This window comes from Pistacia vera, unplaced genomic scaffold (assembly GCF_008641045.1).
Source record: "Pistacia vera cultivar Batoury unplaced genomic scaffold, PisVer_v2 Contig104, whole genome shotgun sequence".
Taxonomy (NCBI): domain Eukaryota; kingdom Viridiplantae; phylum Streptophyta; class Magnoliopsida; order Sapindales; family Anacardiaceae; genus Pistacia; species Pistacia vera.
Window position 1 is genome coordinate 971,387 of NW_022195071.1, and position 21,045 is coordinate 992,431.

Sequence of the window (21,045 nt, forward strand, 5' to 3'; positions counted from 1 at the left end):
CTACTTCTCTCAGAGATCGAGGTCGGTTGGCGTGCTTGAGACCAGCATTAAGTTCCATCAGCTTCAGGGTATTTTTTTAATTTTTAATTTTAATTTTTTTTTATTTACTGTGTAATTTATCATCTGGGTTTCAAGTTGGAAATTTGATGATTTTTATTAGCCATTTGTAAGCATAACTGGGTTCATTTCTTTTGTGTATTAATGGAAAAATGCCTATTCCACGAACAAAAGTTCACTTTTTTGGCATGCCAAAAGCTTATAGTCCAAGGGTCCCGTCCAACAAACATAACATCACTCTCTATAATGAGACATCGGAGGTGAGTGGGTTATTTTATTTATTTAATTGAAGCTAACATTGATTGATTGAAAGAGTTATGACTGTCATCGTTCCTCAAGTCAAAAGTTTCCAATGGGCCTGGACCACTTTGGCCCAATTCCATCCCTCAAATTTCACCCCAACCCCACCAATTTACCTTTCATTATCTATCAATTATTTATATGGATCTGCTACGATACTTGCCAGGTAATCATTACTAGATCATAGTCAACTTTTAACGTTGATTCGATCGTAGGGTGGAATCAGTAACTGATAGGGTTGGGTAAGATCTGTTTATATGAGAAAACAAAAACCTCCCAGAGTTAGAGGCAAAGTAATTAATTAACAAAATTATTTATTAATAACAATGGTTCCGTTTGGTTCACAATTTTGTGTTTTTGAGAAAAGTTTTTTGAAAAAAGTTGAATTGGGCGGGTATTACGATGTAAAATTTATAAATTAATAAAATACCCTCTATGTCTATTTTTTTATAAAATACCCCCTATAATAAAACATTAAAAGTTAACAAAAATACCCCTAATCCACCCTCAAATATGGACAGCCGGCCACCACTGCTAGAGGGTGGCCGGAGTCGCCGTATAGGCGTATGACCGGTTGGATCTTGCCGGTCATGCGCCGATATGGCCTTTTTCAGCCAAATCCACTATGGATCTGGCCGTATTTGCTCGTCAACGACGGCCAACAAATGGTCGTCGTTGATGGTCAACGACGACCATTTGTTGGCCGTCGTTACCGACTGGTTACGACCAAAGATCTGGTCAGAAAAGGCTAGATCGGCGCACTATCGGCTAGATTCAGCCGATAGTGCGCCATCCTATCAGATTCTGACCATTTTCTGGCAGTGGTGGCCGAAATCTGGTAAATGTGGATTGTTGGGGTGTTTTTGCAATTTTTTAAAAAATATTTAGGGGTATTTAATTAAATTAACAAATTTAAGAGGTTTAAAAAAAGCTGAATAATATTGTGAGTTTTTTGTATTTTACTGTTTAACTTTTTTGGGAATACTAAAAGTTGTATTCCCAAAATGCAACCAAACGTAGCCAATGATTTTGATTTAAGCTATTATATAATCTTATACTTGAAATTAAATGACTCACAAAAGAATTCTAATTGCATAATAGAATGATTATAATTCATATTATAAAAGATATTTTAATTGCTTAATTCTACTTAATGTAACCTTTTGGGATATTTCTCCAATCATCGGGTTCCTCATAGTAACCAAATATTTTTTAGAGTTTAATTGTAACAGTTTCGAGCCTAATCAAGTAAATATTTTCCACTTCGAACAAAAGTTCACTTTTTGGGTTCTGCAATTCATTCACCAAAAAATGTTTATTTATTAAGATTACTCAAAGCTTTGAATTGAAATCTCGACTCTATCCACTCATGATGTAGGATGTGACATTAATCCTCAGTTTTGTTGTCTATTTTAGGTTATTTGTTTAAGCAGAAGAAAAATTCAAAGAAATGGATAATATCAAGGATTGGGATAATATGATAATCTTTCATATTGATGAACTTTGAGATTGATATTGTAGACATAATGTAAATTATCTAACTTGAATGTTATATTAAACAATTAAATTAATTTGGGAGTGTAAAAGAACGGTGGAACTAGGCCTCATAGGTGGCGGATGCTACTCTAATTGAAAGTGGGCATGACCCCACACCCAATTAGAATATATATGGACAAAAATATTAATGTGCAATTATTTATTTTGATCTACCTAACAAAAATTTCTAGAATTGCCCTGCTCAGGAGCTTAAGGTTCTAAGTCAAGAATGACCAGTTCCGATTTTGGTTCTGTTCCTCCTAAGGAACCAGGAACGGAACCGAAATGGACTAATTATAATTATTTTAAACTATTGCAGGTGTATTTGTAATTTTAGAGGGTTATTTGTCATTTTTAAAAAGTAGAGGGATAATTAAAATAACTGGATCTTGGAAAGAAATCAACCATGTTTAAGTTCCAGTTTAAATCTAAGGATGACGGATTAGTTCAGTTCGGTCCTTTGAATTTGAGGGTACTCGGACCCATCACCCCTAAAAAAATAATGTTTAATGGAAGCATATGGTTGTTAGTTTATGGAATGAGTGAACATTTAGACAAAGCATATGCAATCTCTGATTTTTGGTCTAGGGTTTGTAAGTAGTTGCCATCTAAAGTTTGCTATGACTTGCTATTGGCATCAATTGGAATAGGGTTTAATCTCTCTATTTCAAGTGATGTATAGTTTATTATGGATATCATCACTTGAAAAATATATAATAATGTTGCAATTCTAAAAGGCAAAAAAATATATCTCCCTGTTGCAAATATAATATATAATTTCAAAGATAAAAAAACTTAATCTCTCAAACTAAATATTGATTATTATAGTGAATTACCACATTTGATTTGGGATAATTTTATTTTTTAATAAATAACAAAGATTTAGATGACTCAAAAATTAATTAAGAGACACTCAATTTATGAGTTGTTTCCATTTCAATTATTTTATATTTTATAGATATAATACACTTGTTACATGTACAATAAATGCTTTATATTTCTTTTTTTTCTAAGAATATCTCTCATTATACAATTTGTATTATTAGGCTAAAATATTAACTAATCACTATTTTATTCAAGCTATTAAATTCACAATAGTTTTTAAATCTAATAAAATATATAAGAAATAAATTTTCATGTTTTATTTTTGAAAACAAAATTATTAAAACCCCAGCAAGGGTTTAAGAGTCGGAAAGGCAATTATAGATTTATAGTTTCTCATCTCCAGTTCAAATGTTGTTTCGAACTCTCCCCATCAAAAAGCTTCATCTCTTCTTCAACAAACCCACTTCCATAACACCAAGTATAATCCCTTTCTCTACATTTATTTCTATGTACTTTTCATATTCTCTTACTCTTGAACTCTTCATTTCTTAATTTTTGCAGTTACTCACCAATCTCAACTCTTATCTCCTCAATTCCAAGCTCTCTTCTCCACTCACATTGTTGGCGACACTCCCCTTCTTGTGAGTCTCTCATTTTCATCTTTTTCATTTTCTTGCTTCTAATTTTTGCAGTTAATTTTGTTTTTATGGTTCATTGGATTGGGCAGGTTCGTGATTTCATACATTCAGCTTTGTACGATCCTACGCATGGCTACTTCTCTCAGAGATCGAGGTCGGTTGGCGTGCTTGAGACCAGCATTAAGTTCCATCAGCTTCAGGGTATTTTTTTAATTTTAATTTTAATTTTTTTATTTACTGTGTAATTTATCATCTGGGTTTCAAGTTGGAAATTTGATGATTTTTATTAGCCATTTGTAAGCATAACTGGGTTCATTTCTTTTGTGTATTAATGGAAAAATGCCTATTCCATTAGGTGGCAGAAAAGCCTTGAGTTTCCTACCTGTCAAATATTGTAGTGTTGCAAGTTTTGAACTTAGTTTGCTATTCCGGTTAAAGGGATTTCTAGGTTAATAAAAAAGAAAAAAAGAAAAAAAATGCATGATAGAGTTGGGATAAATGAGTGAAATTGGCAAATCTTTCTTAGTGTTGGATGATTGTGGATTGTTTATGTATAGTTAATGTTAAGGTTGATGAGAAGGTTATAAGCTTAGATGCGGTATTTGATTTGCAATGTTAGTTTCCTATAAAAAGAAAAAAAATTGAATGCCATGTTAGTGTAGAAATGACATATTTGAACATAATTCTAGATGAAATGAATATGTTGAGGTGGATGAGTCACTATTTGTGAAGAGTTAGACTACAAAGAATGCATATGGATGGTATCAACTGTTGACAAGATGAGGAAGCTGGTTAAGATCCGTCCTTCATATGCAACATAAATAAAATTTTTTGGTACGCATATGTTTTTTTTCCTTTTTTTTGGCTTTTAAGGAAGTGATTTGACTTGTGTAGGCTCAAAAAGTGCCATGCTTGCTATATTCTAGACTGACTATAAAAAAAAATTCATGTGCAAAATTTGATCTAAGTTAAAGAGTCACATGTTTATTTAAACTTTTATCATTCCCCTGTTCGATATGATTTCGAAATGGTATGTATAAATTGTAACTACAAAAGTTTACTAAGCTATTTTCTCATCTTTTTCCTAAATAATACTGTTTTTATTGGGAGTCAAATTTTCTAGATTTTATTATTATTGTGTTGTGGATCCACTTTTGACTACCTAGTTATATATTGTACAGCCGAAACAAAGTGATTGAAAAAAAAAAAAAAAATTCAATTGGTGAATGGTGCTTTTTCTAGCTTGATGGTTAAAGTTCAGTTCTTTTGCACTATGAGCTGCCATTGCTTGGGGCGAGGAATTGTATTTCTTTATAGATGATAAGTTAATTGTTCTATCAAATTCACTTAGAGTAGACATGCAAATTTTCAACATACTTTTTGTCATTGAGTCCACCAAATTAATGTTCAAGGTCTTTTCAGAAGGAATCGTTTTTTTTCTTGCAGAGAGTTATCTAACTTATAATTTTTTTTGTTAATTGGATCTGTAGCTAATATGCTTGCCACTTTTCTGAATGAATTCCATTGATTACATGTCAGCCGTTTCAATTTAAAGTTGATGAAATTTTCTCATGAATTCATGGATTTGTAGAGTATTCTTTGTCTTGTACTTGCTGAAGCATTTTTACATCATTTCCAATTTACTATTTCGTTTGATGTAGATTCTTTTCCTAACTTTGGGCATGTTTTAGGCAGGAAAGCTTATATGAAACACTTGGATAAAATATACAAGCAGAGTGATATATCATGGTTTACTCCAGTAGAGCTTTTCAAGGTAATCTCTCTCTCTCCGCATAATAAAGAAATTAAAATCCCTCAAATAAGCTTTTACAGTTAAGGATTTTAGTGTTATGATTGCTTATTATCAAGAATGAGGTAAGTGCCATCATATACAATTAATGAGCACTTTTCAAGAAGTAAGAAACGTTCATATTAATATCCTGCTTGTGTCAACATGTCTACCCCTTTTGTTTGTCATAATAGGTGCTGGAGTTTTTAATGCTTAATTTGGATGATCTTGACCGGTGATTTTCTTAGCTTTTTAGCAAGTTAGCTACGCAACTTGGGTCTTATTATAAAATAGGTCCATTTAACTTTGTCCTCAGGCACATGCAAAGGAAGACCTTTGTCACTAAAGGTCTATATGAATGACAAAAAATTATTCCATCAATGCCGTAAAGCACGTAATTTTTTGTCGTTTTGTAAACTTTTGGTAACAAAGGTCTTGATTTCTAGTAAAAAGAGGAAAAAAAAAAAAAAAAGAAAAGTAGAAGACCTTCCTTAACATTTGCCCACGTTACCATAAATAAAAATTGGATTGGAAAGACTTTGGAGCTCTTTGTGTTTCTTGTATCAGCTACAACATGAATACATTGTTGGCCTTCTACTTTTCTTTAGCCATTAAATACATTGGTCACGATTGAATGCATTTTTCCCTTGTGCTTTCAGTTATTCAACCAAGCTGCATTTGTAGGAACAGTGCTAAAAATCCATTTCAGCTTAGTAACATCTAAGTTTCTGCTTTCTAATTCTTTATTGTTGTGAACTTTCTTGTAGCCTTGGTATGCCCATGGGATTGCTGGAGCTATAATGCGTACTGCTAACCTTTCAGTTCCTCTTAAAGTACGTACTCTTTCTTTATCTATTGGCAGGCAAGTCATCTAGAATTGCCACATACCCTGTTAAATTCTTGTTGCTTTGATATTGTAGTCTGACAATTAAGATCTTTTTTTTTTTTTATCTATTATTCTTCATATTTCATATAATGCCCAGGAGAGCGTTATGTTCTAACTGCTTTGGTCTTTTTAAAATCTGTAAAATAATTTAGAAATTGATCAGAGTCTAGGCATTAAAGTTGTTCATGATTGGCTATATTTTACTTAATCAAGAGGGTCTATGCCCTTCGCCAGGAATTAAAATATGAAGAAGTATGTTATAGATGTTGAGATTCATTAGAAGTGTAGTTTTTCCTTTTAACAAACCAAAGTAAGAGATAAAATTCAAAGATTAGGTTTTAGTTCCAGCTTTTACTTGAGTATTGTAATTGCTGTATATAGTCCCCATACCATTTTGCGTTAATATCTATGCTGCGCTACTTGTCATTTCCTCCATAATACGATTGCTTAGATTGTGAGCCATGCATCTATTGCTTTGGTAGTGAGCGCCATAAGTTAATTTGGCACTTTAATGTCAATTGCTTAGATTTTGCTTCTATGGCTATTGCTTAGACTTGTCTGTCGGACTTTTTATTATATTGCTGGAATTGATTAAAGTATGCTGCAAGAGCTCTTAATTAATATTCTTCTATTTGCTCTCACTGTCTTATTTGACTTCACACTCTCTTCAGTAATGATACTCTGCTCTTGACATGCCTTGGTAATTTTATAATGTATAACGTCTCCCAATTCGACTTCAGTCTATGCTACTTTAGCTGAACTCCAATGGTGTGAAGTGTGAACAGCTTAGTTGTTAGTTAACACTTTGAGTTATATATTCTGTCTGAATTTTGCTGTTTGTATGGACATACAGCTTTAATGCCAGAATTTGAACTAATAAATTCAGTTGCTTATATTTTGTTTGGCCATATCATACTGTTAAATTTTCCCCTTTATATGCCCCATGCTTTAAAAATCTCCATTTATTTCATTGTCTCTGAATATTGCTCCTGCTGTTCTATAATGTGCACTCAGATATATGAAATTGGTGGTGGATCAGGAACTTGTGCAAAGGGCATAATGGATTACTTAAAGTTGAATGCACCTGAAAGAGTTTACAATAATATGACTTATATGTAAGTGCATTAACTTATCTTTTGACTTCCTTGGAAACTGATGTCATTCTATATATATATATATATATATCACATAGCTTGCGCTTAGAAAGAGCACTTGTTGGATTCTAACACTGGGAATAAGTCTCCACATTCAAGAAGTTTGCTTTCTTTTTAACTTTTAAGAATGCCGCTCCCTTTAAGAGCTCATGCTCTCCAGAAATGCCTGTTGTTGATAGTTTTGCCTACTATTTACTTGTCTCACTGTATAATGTTCTGAAGTTCACCTCATTATCCCTTTCTCTTCTTCTACTTCTTCCTTGTTTTGTATTTTAGGGACTCCTGTGAGGTCCTGGAGAATTATGCATTGAACATTTAAATTTCGTGGGCATTTGACATCTTTATGGAGATTAAGCATGATTGTCAATTTTTTCTAAACCTGTTAGGGGTAAAAAATGAATTCAACCTTTTACCCATTTGAACCCAAATCTTATATTTTTATTACTTTGTTTATCACATTCAAAGTTGCTCATATGTCTTAATATGAAAAACAATTTTTGTTTGGTTTACTATACCTTCCTATAGAAAGAGAGTTATTTAAATCAAAACCTAAACTCAACTAAACTATTTGTTTTCGCTTCAGTGTTCAAAATTATCAGTTTGGTAAAAGCAGACTGTACTTAGTTTGGTTTTGATTTCTGGTCATATATATACACACTATAAAATCAAATAATTTGAATAGAGTATTTATTTACATGTGCATAATATTTGAGTTTGACAGATCGCTATATCATAACATGAGTTAGATGGTTTCGTCCTTCAAAATGGTGACCCAAGTCAATCCATTTCTTTTCACTTTATATTTTATGGTTCAGTTCAATTTCTTGCACTATTTGGTTCAGTTTTGTTTTCATATCTGCTAAACTGATGGTTCACTTCTGTTCATTTAAGATTTTTATCACAACTGAAACCAACCAATCATTCTGCCTTCTTATCCTTCTTCTTTGTCCTTCCCTTTTTGCTCCAAGCAAAATGTACGTACATTTTGAAAACTCAAGGTGTGACTTTATTTGTCTTGATTAGTCCTCAATATAAAACATTAGACCATTGGAGAAATGTTAAATCTGTGAATGAGTGACATTTATTGAATTCCAGTGCTAAATCCTAGTTACTCATAAAAAATTAGGGTTTCTGTATCACTTTTACAATCATGTAACTGCATTTTTATGCTTATTGTAGCTCAGTGGAAATCAGCCCCTCATTGGCTGAGATACAAAAAGAAACTGTTGGACAAGTTCATAGTCACTCATCAAAGTTCAGAGTAGAATGTCGTGATGCTGCTGATCGGAGTGGATGGGGTAAGGCCCCTTACTTTTTCCATGTTGATTAGTGATGTCTTTTCCTCTGCCCTTTTTTGTTATTTTTGATGTAGTTAGTTATTCATTTTATTTTTGCTCGGGTTGAGTTGTAGCAAGCATTCAATTATGATGGGCAGCCTTAACTCTATGGGGAGCACTAATAGCAGGGCTGTGAAGTTTTGGGTTCCACCAGCCCTATTCTATCCAATTTTGTACTTTGGCAAAAACTTGAAAAGAAAAATTGTATAGCTTGTTATTTTCTCTTGACTAGCATCAGAAATTTTAACGTTTCTCTTCAAATATGCAGTTGAGTTTTGTGTTTATCTTGGGAGTTAAAAATTAAAGCTTCTTTTCATTGATTTTGTAACAGGGGATGTGATGCAACAACCATGTTGGGTGATAATGCTTGAGGTATAAGCTTCAAGTTTGTTGACAGAGTACTGATAGAGAAAGAGTATATGTTATGCATAAATATTCTGTCAATTGACATACTGGAATAGTTTACTGATTAAGGAACATTTTGCATGTTTTGATTAAACTGATGTATTAGCCTGACATGTAATGTCCAAAAAATTAAACCATGTATAGCGACAAATGAAGATCCGAGTTGTGTTAAACGTGGAATTTACTTGATATTGCTGTACTTAATAACCAATTGTAGATATAAATCCTTGCAGGTGCTTGATAATCTTCCACATGATCTTATCTATTCAGAAAATCAAGTTTCTCCTTGGCTGGAAGTATGGGTTGAGAAGCAACATGATAGGTAGGGAATACTGTGCTGGTTGAACCCCTAGATTCCTTTGTTGCTGTTTGTGTACTTTATTGGAAAATGACTATCATTAGAGATCCAGTGGATTCTCATATCAGCCTTCTTGATATGAGTGTTATACTTCTTACAATAATCTATACTTTTGTCAATGTGTGCATGTCAACTGAAAATCTTGATTTCAATCCTTGATTATTGACCACTTCAAGATGACCTAGCTTACATAGAAGAGAATGAATAAAGGGCCCTTTCAATAGTTACGATTTCCTTTTGCTGATTAGTTGACCAACTTAGTTTTTGTTTGGTTTTATGTCATTGACTCCTATATCAAATCTGTGGAAAGTTAGAAGGGTTATCCAATTTTCACAAAAGTTTTTGCATAATAATTCTAGTATTCTTTTACTTATTTATATATCGTAATTTTTTAAGGTTCACAAGGGTATCAAGGCTTGATTTAATGATTCTATATCTAATTTGTTGATGTGACTGCTAATAAAGTGTTGCAATTGTACTATCAGCTCTGATGCAACTTGAATTTAATCTTAAATGACTCATGTTTTCTCCATTTATAGGGAAGCACTCTCTGAGTTGTATAAGCCGCTAAATGACCCTCTAATTACACGTTGTATTGAGATCATGGAATTCGACAAATCTCATACTACTCAAAGCAGCAGCTTGCTAACGAACATCTGGTCTAAAGTCTTTCCAAAACCTCGAAGATGTTGGCTTCCAACTGGTTGTTTGGTAAGTAAATGGTTTAACTGATTCAGTTTCTTGAACTTTCATTTTTTTTTTTATTTAATACTGAGCAAAAGTACATAAAGAATTACATATACAATGGGATTTTTTTTTTTTTTTTTTTTCAAATATTTGAAAATGGAAATAATAATGCTCTTTCATGTGCAGAAACTACTTGATGTTCTACATGAGGCTGTACCAAAGATGTCTTTAATTGCTTCAGACTTTAGTTTCCTGCCTGATGTGAAGGTACCTGGTGAAAGAGCTCCACTGGTTTCAACCAAGGTATGTTCTTTACATGCTTGTTAAAACACCTGTGTGTTGGTCTTTGTATTATGGTTTAAATGATGGCTAGGCTATGAGATAAAGTTTATATAATGTGTTATAATGCAAAGTAATTTAGTTGTTCAACTTGCAAAGCGTGAATACTTAATTAAGGAAGAAAAAGGATAAATGTTCTTTAGCTGATTATCCTGTGGCATTCTAGACTAGCTTTGCTTCTCTTGTATATCTGCTTTAGCTTCAACAACCATACTTTGGTAGCATTTCCTTAACCTGCAACTATTCATTTCTATCTTAGATTTTGGTATATCAGTCACTATCCATTTATGAAATTCAAAATTTACAAAACAAAAACATTTATGTGGCAAATATATTATGATGAGTACCATTTTGTCATTATAATATAACTAAACAGTATGGGATTTACAAAATTAAATCTTTTATGTATACAGTGCTATAACTTCAATATCCATATTTTCAGGATGTATGCATCTATTGCTCTTATGGTAGGACCTTCATATTTTTACCCCCATGCAAAAATTGGAAATGCAGCTGTAAGCTTTTAGCATCATAATTTGGTTCTTAGTATCCTGCTGGACACAGTAGGGAAAGCATATCAAACATAACGCTCTAGCAATTTAGTTTTTGACCTAATTCATCTTCTGAAATGCAGAAAGATGGTCGCAGCAAAGATTATAGCAATTACCTGGATGCAAAGGTATGCTATTTCTATACTCAATTACTATTGTGATATGTTCATATTTAGTTGCCTTGAATGTCTCCGATAATATTAATTGCTAGCTGTGCTTTTTTCTCCTCTCTTTTTACTGGATATCATGCTACAAATTATGAATTTACAATTGCAACCTATGGGAAAAGATTAAGAAGAGGCCAGATGACATTGCTGAAGTATAATGGTCAGTATAGTCCCTATGGAAACTGAGGACCAGAAAAAGGACCTTGCCATGTTATCTCAATTCTCAAGTCCAGTTGGCAAATAAGTTCACTTGACAATTACATTGTTCCATCTTATCAAGAACTTGTGGAAACCTAGGGCCAGAAAAGGACCATTAAAATTCATTAATGATTCTGGTTGCTTTCCATTGCAGGGTGATGCTGATATCTTTTTCCCCACAGATTTTTGGCTTTTGGAACGCATTGATCACTATTGCTCCGGGTGGCTGAAAATGCAGAAAGATAAATCATCTAAACAAGGGAAGAAGAGGCGAACAATTACAGTAAGTTCATTTTGGTTATGGTTAAGTTTATTTTGCTTATAGTGAAGACCATTAAATTTTAACAAATTCTATCCTATACTGGTTTGCTTGTTTTAGATTGTAAACTTCTCTCTTTCACTTAAATGTCAACAGTACACCCTAACTCAGATATATCACACACTAAATAATTACAAATACCCTTTACCCTTTACACTATATATAATACACATAGTTCCAACACTCCCCCTCAAGCTGGAGTATATATTATTATGCCCAGCTTGTTACAAAATAAGTTACCTTTTTACCAACTAAGACTTCGTGAAGATGTCAGCTAGTTGTTCCCCTGTTTTAACATGATTAGTAGCAATTAACTTTTGTTCAAGTTCTCTCGTACAAAGTGACAATCCACTTCTATAGCGTGTCCTCTCGTGAAAGACTGGATTGTTTGCTATATGTATGGCTGCTTGGTTGTCACACCACAAGTCCATAGTCCTTGGGTCATCAAACCCAATTTCCTAAGAAGATGTCTTGTCCATATGAGCTCACACGTAACTTGTTCATAGCCCGATACTCAGACTCTGCGCTTGACCTAGCTACAACTGGTTTCTTCTTACTTTTCCAAGAAATAAGATTTCCTCCACAAAACACAAAACCCAGTCACAGACCGCTATCCACAGAGGATCCTGCCCAATCGCATCTGAAAAACCTTCTACCTTATTATGACCATGTCACTGTAAAGAATCCCACGTCCAGGGCTCCTTTTAGATATTTCAAAATATGGAGGACCGCATCCCAATGAGATGTCTAAGAAGACATAAACTAACTTACCACACTCACTGAAAACGCAATATCTGGACGGTTACTGTAAGGTAGTTTAATTTCCAACTATCCGTCTGTATCTCTGGATCACCAAACATCTCTCCATCCTCAGCATTCAATCTTACATTAGGAACCATGAGTGTGTCACAAGGCTTAGCCTCACTTAGACCCTTTCGGTCAACACATCTAACACATACTTGCGTTGAGAGAGAAAAATCCCTTTCTTACTCCGAGAGACCTCAACTCCGAGAATACCGTAAAGTACCCAAGTCTTTGTGTGAATTTGGAAGCCAACAGTTTTTCAAACTCTGAATGCCAACATCATCACTGCCTTGATTACAATGTCATCGACATAAACAATCAAAAGAATGATGCCAAAACTCGATTGCTTATAAAACAGAGTGATCATAAGCCTCCTATGTAAACCAGATTGAGTCACCACTTCGCTAAACCTCCCAAACCACGCCCGTTAGAGGCTTTAAGCCATATAAAGATTTCCTCAGTTTGCATACCTTTCCTGACTCCCCCTGAGCAACAAATCCCGGAGGTTGCTCCATGTAAACCTCTTCAAGAAGATCACCATGTAAAAAGACATTTTTTACATCAAGTTGGTGAAGAGGCCAACGATATGAAGCTGCAAGAGAAATAATGGTCGGACAGAGGTCATTTTAGCCACTGGGGAGAATGTCTCAGAATAATCAATACCATACGTCTGGGCATAACCTTTAGCAACCAAACAAGCTTTCAACCGAGCCACATCCCATCGGGAGTAGCCTTCACTGTGAAAACCCATTTGCACCCAATAGCCTTTTTATTTTTGGCAACCCCATTAGAACCCATTTATCATTATGTTCTAGAGCCAACATCTCTCTTCCATAGCCCGTCGCCACCCATCATGAGCTTGCTTCAGACACAGAGTTGGGAACAAGCACAGAGTCTAAAGAGGCAATAAAAGACTTGGAAGATGAAGACAGAGAGTGATAGGAAACAAATGAGGAGATAGGATGGTACAAGAGCGCTTACCTTTACGAAGAGCATGCCGATCATGATCAGGGTCAGAGGATGGAGAACCGAATCAGAGGACGAGGCAGTCGATAGGGGCAGTGGATTAGATGTTGCTGCAGGTGTCTCATGGTGTTGGTGAACCCTGCGAGAGTATACCTGGGTGATGAGGATAGATGGTAGAGGACTATGATGGGTAATGTGGTAACAAAGATCATCAGGGGGTGCTTCAAGAGAAGTAGATGAGGTGGATGACTCAACATATGGAGTGGTTTCAAAAAAGGAAACATCAGCTGAGATAAGGTACTTACCTAGGACAGGAGAAAAACAACGATACCCTTCTGATATCGGGAATAACCCACGAATATGCACTTGAGGGACATAGGTTCAAATTTGGGTGCATGAGGTCTAACATCTTGAACAAAGCACGTGCACTCAAACACTTTAGGAGGAAGAGGGAATAAGGCTGTGATGGAAAAGGATGGAGAACGGGATTTGACCACCCAAAACGAAGAAGGCATGCGATTGATCAGTGACATGCTGTAAGATAGCATCTGCCAAAAATTCTGTAGAGACTTTCATGTGAAAAAGGAGAGTACAGCGACTTCTATAAATACGATTTGGCGTTCAGCAACTCCATTTTGCTGAGGTGTATAAACACATGATGATTGATGAATAATACCTCTAGTAGACAAAAGAAGAGAAAGGAGCAGAAATATTCTTTGGCATTATCACTTTTGAGAATTTTAATAGATGAGTAAATTGATTTTGTATTTTTGCATAAAAGGTACAAAATGGAGAATATTTCAGAACGATTTTTCATAAAGTACAACCAAGTTATACGTGAAAAATCGTCCACAAAAATAACAAAATATAGATACCCAGACTTTGACAACACAGGGCAAGGACCCCAAACATCAAGTGTATAACATCAAAAGGGGTTGTGGCTCTTTTGTTTATCCTAGGGCTATAGGACACTCTATGGTGTTTTCCAAATTGACACCCTCACACTCAAGGTGTGACATTGACCCTACATTAGGACACAGTCTTTTCAAAATGGGAAGGGGAGGATGACCAAGACGACCATGCAGTATGGGTAGAGATGAATCACTGGTACACGCAACGGTTGAGAGACAGGAGTGGGACTCATCGAGCATATACAGCATATACAGGCCACCTGATACACGGCCTCTACCAATAATCCGCCTCGTCCTAAGATCTGAAATATACAATTGAGTAGGAAAAAAGTACACCCACAATTGAATGCATTAGTATTTGACTAATTGATAAAGATTAAAGGGAAAATTGGAGGGCACAAGACAGAGGAAGAGACATAGATTTGTTGAGATGGGCTGTACCGCATCCAATGGTAGGTACAGTATACCCGTTAGGTAAAGTAACCGACGACAAATTGGGAGAAGGTGAATGAGGATAGAATACCTGTATCGCCTGTCATATGGTGGTAGCACCGAATCAATGACCCAGTTACTACTAGAAGTGGACAAGCAGTTTGAGGATTCCCTAACTGGGTTAAAGTAGTGGTGGTCGATGGGATGGAGGATTGGGAGCAAGAATTCTGATGTGAGACGAGCAATTTTTGCTGCGGAGATAGTAACCTGTGATGGGATGGGTAAGAGACCATCTTAGTTACAACATGAGCAAACTTCTGAGTGTCTTGCATATTCAGGGGCTTGCCATGAAGCTTCCAATAATTTTTCTTTACATGACCCTTAGCACCACAGTGAAAGCAAGTACGAGGGCTATTACCATGATTGTTCCTAGGATCACGACTTGTCCCTTTGTTACCTTTGCTATCACCAGACTTCGTGCTACTGCCTAGCTAGGGCCACATGATACCATTAGGATCCTTGAGGGTTTCTTTGTCCTTAAACACTCCTCGATCTTCCCCTTTTAACTCTGAGAAGCGAGCAAGACTCCTTAAGAGAGGGAAGTGTCTCACCGGTAAGAAATTGTGTACGAGCTATCTCATATTCCGTTTCAACCCAGCCATAAAACATTGCACAACCACCTGTTCTTCTTGTTCTTGCATCATTTTCCCGTCATAGGACAGCCACACATACCATTTGTCTTCAAAGGCTTGTTTTATCTCTGTATAATATTCGAGCAATGTCTTCTCTTGCATATTTGCTCGATATATCTTTAATAACAATTCGTGGGCATGAGACAAGTATTGTTTACCAGCATACAAGAACTCTAGATACTCCCATAACTCCTTGACTGTATCACAGTGACCAATCACATCATCCACGGACGAATCAAGAGTGTTCTGAATCTGATTGAAGAGCTTATCATCTTCCATGAGCCATCTTTTTCGAGTTTTATTATCATCTTCTGTTTCCTTAGGTGGATCCTCGATTAAATGGTCTCCCATATCAATGCTGGACACATATCGTCGAATTATCCGCTTCCATTGAATATAATTTTTTTTTTCAATAATTTTCTATCAGTAATTTTGGTGAAGGAAGTGACAATTTCAGTCACCATCTTCTTACCGTCCGCGGCCATACTGTCTAGCAAAGAACTCGTAACTCCACAGATTCACAACAACCCAACACCAAACAACCCAAGCAAACAGAACAATTCTACCGATTCCCAACAATCCCAACACCAAACAACCCAAGCAAGCACAACAACTCAAACCACCAGAATTCAAAACAACTCTGGTATCACATTTTCAACTCCAAGCCAACACAAAGCATTCCCATGTTCACACAAACACAGAGCCATATTTCTAACAAAAGACATGCAAAAAATTTTCTGTATCAAACCAACAATCAGGGAAGAGAACAAACACTCAGAATCAGCACTCGCTGGAAAAAAAAGGAAAACAATGAAGAACAGAGTCAGACGTCGCCGGAAAACAGAAACACGTCGCCAGAAAATAGACACAAAGGTCAGACGTCGCCGGAAAATAGAGGGAAGGGGTTTGACGTTGCTGGAAAACGCAAGGGAGGGGTCAGACGTCGCCGGAAATCGCAAGGGAGGGGTCAGACGTCGTCGGAAAAAGCAAGGGAAGGGTCTGACGTCGCTGAAAAACGCAAGGGAGGGGTCTGACATCGCCGGAAAACGCAAGGGAAGGGGGTGATGTCGCCGGAAAACCCAGGGAAGAAGCTAGCACTCGCCGGAAAACTGAATCACGCAAATGGGTTTAGGGTTTATGCGTTTCAGGCTCTGATACCATGTAAACTTCTCTCTTTCGCTTAAATGTCAACAGTACACCCTAACTCAAATATATACACACACTAAATAATTACAAATATACCCTTTACCCTTTACACTATATATATACACATAGTTTCCAACATAGATCAAGCGATGATCAAAACTCTCACCGCTTTATCAATCCAACTAGTATTGAGATCCAACTCTTAGTATCGAGAAACTGTGTTTGATACAAAAAGATTTTGTGTCAAATTTTGACAGTCAGCCCTTTGTAAATTACCAATTTTTAATAGGGATGGGACACATATCAGTTTTATTATATTATGGTCATGGATGAAGGGCTGTCTTTTCAGGAGTTGCGTTACAATGCCATATTGACTAAAATAATGCATGCATAAACAATACTTTCTGAGAGATGTGCAAATTTAAATTCATAAAATTTTCTATAGCTGTCTCTCAATCCAACTGTATTGCAGACAACTGGTTGTATTAATTTAATTTAATTATATTTATATTAAATGCTCTTCAAAGTGACAACCATAATATTTAAATTGCTAATGTGGGGCATTTTCTTTATTGCATGCATAGTTTAGCATTTTCTGGTCAGAATTGCGTATGATTTGCTTAAATTTATATTTTTTTTTATGTAGCTCGATACATGTTCATTCATGGAAGAGTTCGGGTTGCCTGCAAAGACAAGAACGAAGGATGGATACAACCCCCTTCTGGATGACTTCAAGAATACTAAATTCTATCTTAGTGTTCCAACACATAATACCAAATAGACAGCAACAAATTCTAAATTCCTGGAATGCTGAGGATATTCTATTTCCGAGGTAATTGAGCACATCTATAGACTCTGAGGTAGCCTGCATATAATCATCATCATTAAAACAGAAATGAGATTACAAATCAAAAGTTTTGGAAGCATCAAAGCAGTGATATATGGTCTCTGTAATGCAGTCTCTCTGCTACAAAGTCATGCGCAGTAGAGTAATAATGGATTTTATTTGAAGTCCACAGAGGCAATGAATAACTGGGAAATCAGACATAGCATTGCTGCGAGGCACCTGCTGAGAAGAGACTCTAATATAGATACCAGGCAAGATATTGTGTACTCCAACAAAGAGTTACATTTTTTATAAAATCTTATGATGGGCACATGAAAAGGAAGTGTTTCTCTCTTTGTTTTACCATTTTTGGCGTAAAGAGTAATGGGAACTGAAATAAGTGAACATGGTGATGTGAATAACTGAATTATGTAAACCGTAATTATAAAATTCTAAATCACTAAACCCTTTTCAATTTCATTTTATCAACGGCTTCTTCACAATCTTCTTCTTCGATCTTCCACGGTCAAACTTCATCTCTTCTTCGATCGACCACAGTTCTTTCACAATCAAATTTTGATATTCAGCTTCTTTAGTTTTTCTTCTTCGATCTTTTTTACTTTTGTATTGATCTGTTTGTTGGTTGAGGAGTTGATGCTTCCAAGTTAATGGAAGTATCCTTTAAATTGTATGTAAAATAGTTTTTCTTTTATTTTCTATCGAACCATTTTTTTTATACACTCAATTTCAGAGTGATCTCATGTTCGTTGTGTGTGTTTCTCTGTAAATTTTGGGATCTGGGTTTTGTGGTCTAGGGTTTAGACTTTGACTCTCTTTCTTTCTTCCTTTGTGGGGTTTGACTTTCTTCCTTTCTGGGGCATTTAATTTCAGTGAATTTTCACCTGAAATGTGTTGAATTTGATCCGCTGACTCACTTGTGTAAACGTTCCTGGTTTGCTTTTTTCTCTAAATGGAATTCTCGTAGATGGGTTCCTGAAAACATTTATTTTTAGGGCTTTCTTGATCTGGGTTCGAGTCCTTTATTTTGTTTCCTGGGTTTGTTTTAGATGGGACTTAAAAAGCGAAATTTTTATTTTTGATAAACTTTACCTGATTTTCCTTTCTGGGTATTCTGTAAAGTTTGATTCTTGAAGCCAATGCATCTTTCACTATGGAAACCATGAAAAAGGGTAAATCAAATCTAGGTAGCGGAATGTTTTGTCCAGCCCTGGTTAATCTATTTAACTTGAAACTGAATCTGAATAGTTGAGAAAAATTGGGAAATAAAGAAACAAAAGATTATTGCCATTAACTAAGCAAAATGTTTCAGGAAAATTGGAAAATAAAGAATCTGTAAAGCATGATGATATCACCGGTTTGACCCATTGGTCAGACAACCAGGGACATGGTCACCTGACCGGGTTGACTTTTAAAACATGGCGTTATATAACAAGAAGAAGAAGAAGAAGAAGAAGAAAAAACAAGATGTGTTTTGTCTTGATATCATTGAAGTAGTTAACTTTGCAGAAAATAAGAAAGTTTCCCTCGTGTTTTGGTAGGGCCTTTACATATTCATTTGACTTGAGATGTGCTCACATTTGCAAACATATAAAATTTTAATCTCTGTAGCATAAACAAACAATCTTCTAGTATAGGTTTCTTCCTCAAATGGTCAATTCGATGGAGCCATGAAAGGAGAAAACCTTCACCATTATAGGCAGCAATCTGATGAGCCTAACTGGGTTGCTTTCTTAGCCATCCTTCATTATCAATGAAATTAATACTAACCAGTTCCCTCATGTTTTCCAAGCTATATTTCACCCACTTCACTCTACCAGAGGTATCAGCTCCTTTTCCATAGCATCCATACTCAACGAACGTTAACTGATTCCTGATCATCATATATATATATATATACATAATTTAACCACAAAATTAATCCTGTATCCTGTCTCATTTTCCATTTTGAAAAAAAAAAAATAAAAAAAATAATACATTAGTAAACTTACTCATGACCACGAAAATTCCAAGCATTCCAGCCCTCTGGACTCACAACTTGTCTTAATTCAGAATCGTAGAAAATGACCCTGGCATAGCCCCTCCAGGCCCTTCCCAATAAGGCTGAACCTGTTCCATACACACGACAATTTTTGAACACAAACCCATTTGCATCATTTGGATTTGTTCTTCCCTGTGCTGTTATATAACCTGAAAATCCTGTCTCTAAAGCTTCTCCAAGTACATGTATCACGCAACTCTACATGAAAACCATCAATTAAGATCGGATAGAAATGAGTTATAGATCTTACAAGACTTGACTAACGTATGTCAAACGTGTATATATTAGAGCAAAAAATGCCTATTTCCGGCAATGTTTTTCCGAGAGAGATAAAAACATCTCAGAAATGAAATCAATTCCGAGGTAACAAAAAATCTCCTCGGAAATAACATAAAAGATAGTAAAGGGTTAGAGTAGGAAAAATTAAGACTTCTGCTCTCAAAATGTTAACAATAGGTTTGAGAAAAGAAGGCTCTTGGAAATGTCTCAAAAAATAGGAGCATTTTCAAGAGTCATTTCATTTGTCATTTAAACTACATTAGTTAAATAATAGGTACCTGATAAATGGACTGGCCAGTACCGAAGATGAAATCAACAGCGCCTTCAATGGTACAGTGATCAAAGTAATGGCGACCTTGATCATCCCACAAAGTGTCTTGAACACCTGAGAACCCACATTGATAGAATGAATTCTTGTCTCCGGCTATCATGGCAGCCACAGCCGGTGTCCTGGGATTCTTGTTTCTACCATTTGGACTGTTATACGAGTTCTGTTGCACATATACATAAAAACAGAAATTCTCTAGTTATAACGTTCTGTTATAGTAGTTTTTGTTAAGTATAGTATGATCAAGAGTATTAACCACAGAATTACTCTAGAAACTCAATAACATTATAAAGATGGATAATCTTATAAGGCCTTAATACCACAAAGTTGATTTCCTTGACGACGACGTTATCAGCCGCAGAAGTGAAAGTGGGGCTCTCTGCAACTGATTGATGATCGCCCCAAATAACATGAGTCGTTCTTTGGCCTTCTCCTTTAAGGATTATATATGGCCTATCGTAAGGAATTTTCACCTTCTCCCTGTATATGCCAGCCTTGATGGAGATACAAATCCACCGGCTGTTGTTTGATGGAATGGCATTTATAGCCGATTGAATGCTGGAAAAACTGCCGTGGCCTGACTGATCAACTGTTATTTCACAATTACTTGCTGCCTTATTTTCAGGAATTTTATAAATCATACTATCTGCCACTGCTAGTGCCAAGTGCCAAGTCATCAAGAGTAAAATACATGAACAAAAAACACATTGAAGAAACTTCATTTTACAGCTTTGTATAAACAAAATATGATCCTGGAGAAGTTTACCCCATGGTTAAGCTAATAAAAAAATTTATTTAAGGAGGAAATGTCAGTCATATATTTATGGTAAATTGGGTATTTAATATCATTCTATATATATGCATTACAGATTGTTGGAATGTTAGGCTAATATCTTAAACATAATCTGGAATCTCCAGGTAGCATAGACTTCAAAAGGTGAAGAAATATTTCTGCGATTAATTAGAAGGAAACTTGCCAACATGTCCAAATGTGGTTACAGTATAAATTTAATGTTTTTATTTCATTTCAAGATTATATAGTTTTCTTAGAATCTC

The 21,045-nt window shown here is 35.4% G+C and overlaps 2 protein-coding genes across 6 annotated transcripts; one reads left to right on the forward strand and one right to left on the reverse strand.

The window, feature by feature from the left end:
* Window positions 1-3,106: 3,106 nt before the first annotated feature.
* On the forward strand, window positions 3,107-17,750 carry LOC116125925 (protein arginine methyltransferase NDUFAF7 homolog, mitochondrial). 5 transcript variants are annotated; one of them, XR_004127403.1, is made up of 15 exons: window positions 3,107-3,196; window positions 3,280-3,359; window positions 3,446-3,557; window positions 5,048-5,130; window positions 5,913-5,978; window positions 7,046-7,146; window positions 8,365-8,483; window positions 8,854-8,894; window positions 9,161-9,249; window positions 9,825-9,996; window positions 10,159-10,275; window positions 10,946-10,990; window positions 11,382-11,510; window positions 17,144-17,329; window positions 17,457-17,750. XR_004127403.1 is itself a non-coding variant. In XM_031411642.1 (14 exons), the coding sequence occupies exons 1-14, from the start codon at window positions 3,127-3,129 to the stop codon at window positions 17,276-17,278; spliced, it is 1,359 nt and encodes a 452-aa protein (XP_031267502.1). In that variant the 5' UTR covers window positions 3,107-3,126; the 3' UTR covers window positions 17,279-17,750. The 5 variants fall into 5 exon arrangements, 1 of the variants encoding a protein (XP_031267502.1); XR_004127407.1 differs by having other exon boundaries at window positions 17,510-17,750; XR_004127408.1 differs by having other exon boundaries at window positions 17,517-17,750.
* Window positions 17,751-19,057: 1,307 nt separating this feature from the next.
* On the reverse strand, window positions 19,058-20,666 carry LOC116125070 (probable pectinesterase 29). The gene is made up of 4 exons (XM_031410805.1): window positions 20,310-20,666; window positions 19,940-20,152; window positions 19,333-19,580; window positions 19,058-19,214 (listed from the first exon to the last, which is right to left on the reverse strand). The coding sequence occupies exons 1-4, from the start codon at window positions 20,664-20,666 to the stop codon at window positions 19,058-19,060; spliced, it is 975 nt and encodes a 324-aa protein (XP_031266665.1).
* Between the last annotated feature and the right edge of the window lie 379 nt (window positions 20,667-21,045).

Excerpts from the sequence above, each read along its gene's own strand:
- LOC116125925 (XM_031411642.1), top strand. The coding sequence starts at position 3,127 with ATGTTGTTTCGAACTCTCCCCATCAAAAAGCTTCATCTCTTCTTCAAC. Across the intron at positions 3,360-3,445 it reads TTGGCGACACTCCCCTTCTT|GTTCGTGATTTCATACATTC; the intron begins GTGAGTCTCTCA and ends TGGATTGGGCAG. Across the intron at positions 10,276-10,945 it reads CTCCACTGGTTTCAACCAAG|AAAGATGGTCGCAGCAAAGA; the intron begins GTATGTTCTTTA and ends TCTGAAATGCAG.
- LOC116125070 (XM_031410805.1), bottom strand. The coding sequence starts at position 20,666 with ATGACTTGGCACTTGGCACTAGCAGTGGCAGATAGTATGATTTATAAA. Across the intron at positions 20,153-20,309 it reads TCAAGGAAATCAACTTTGTG|AACTCGTATAACAGTCCAAA; the intron begins GTATTAAGGCCT and ends TATGTGCAACAG. Across the intron at positions 19,215-19,332 it reads TGGAATTTTCGTGGTCATGA|GAATCAGTTAACGTTCGTTG; the intron begins GTAAGTTTACTA and ends TATGATGATCAG.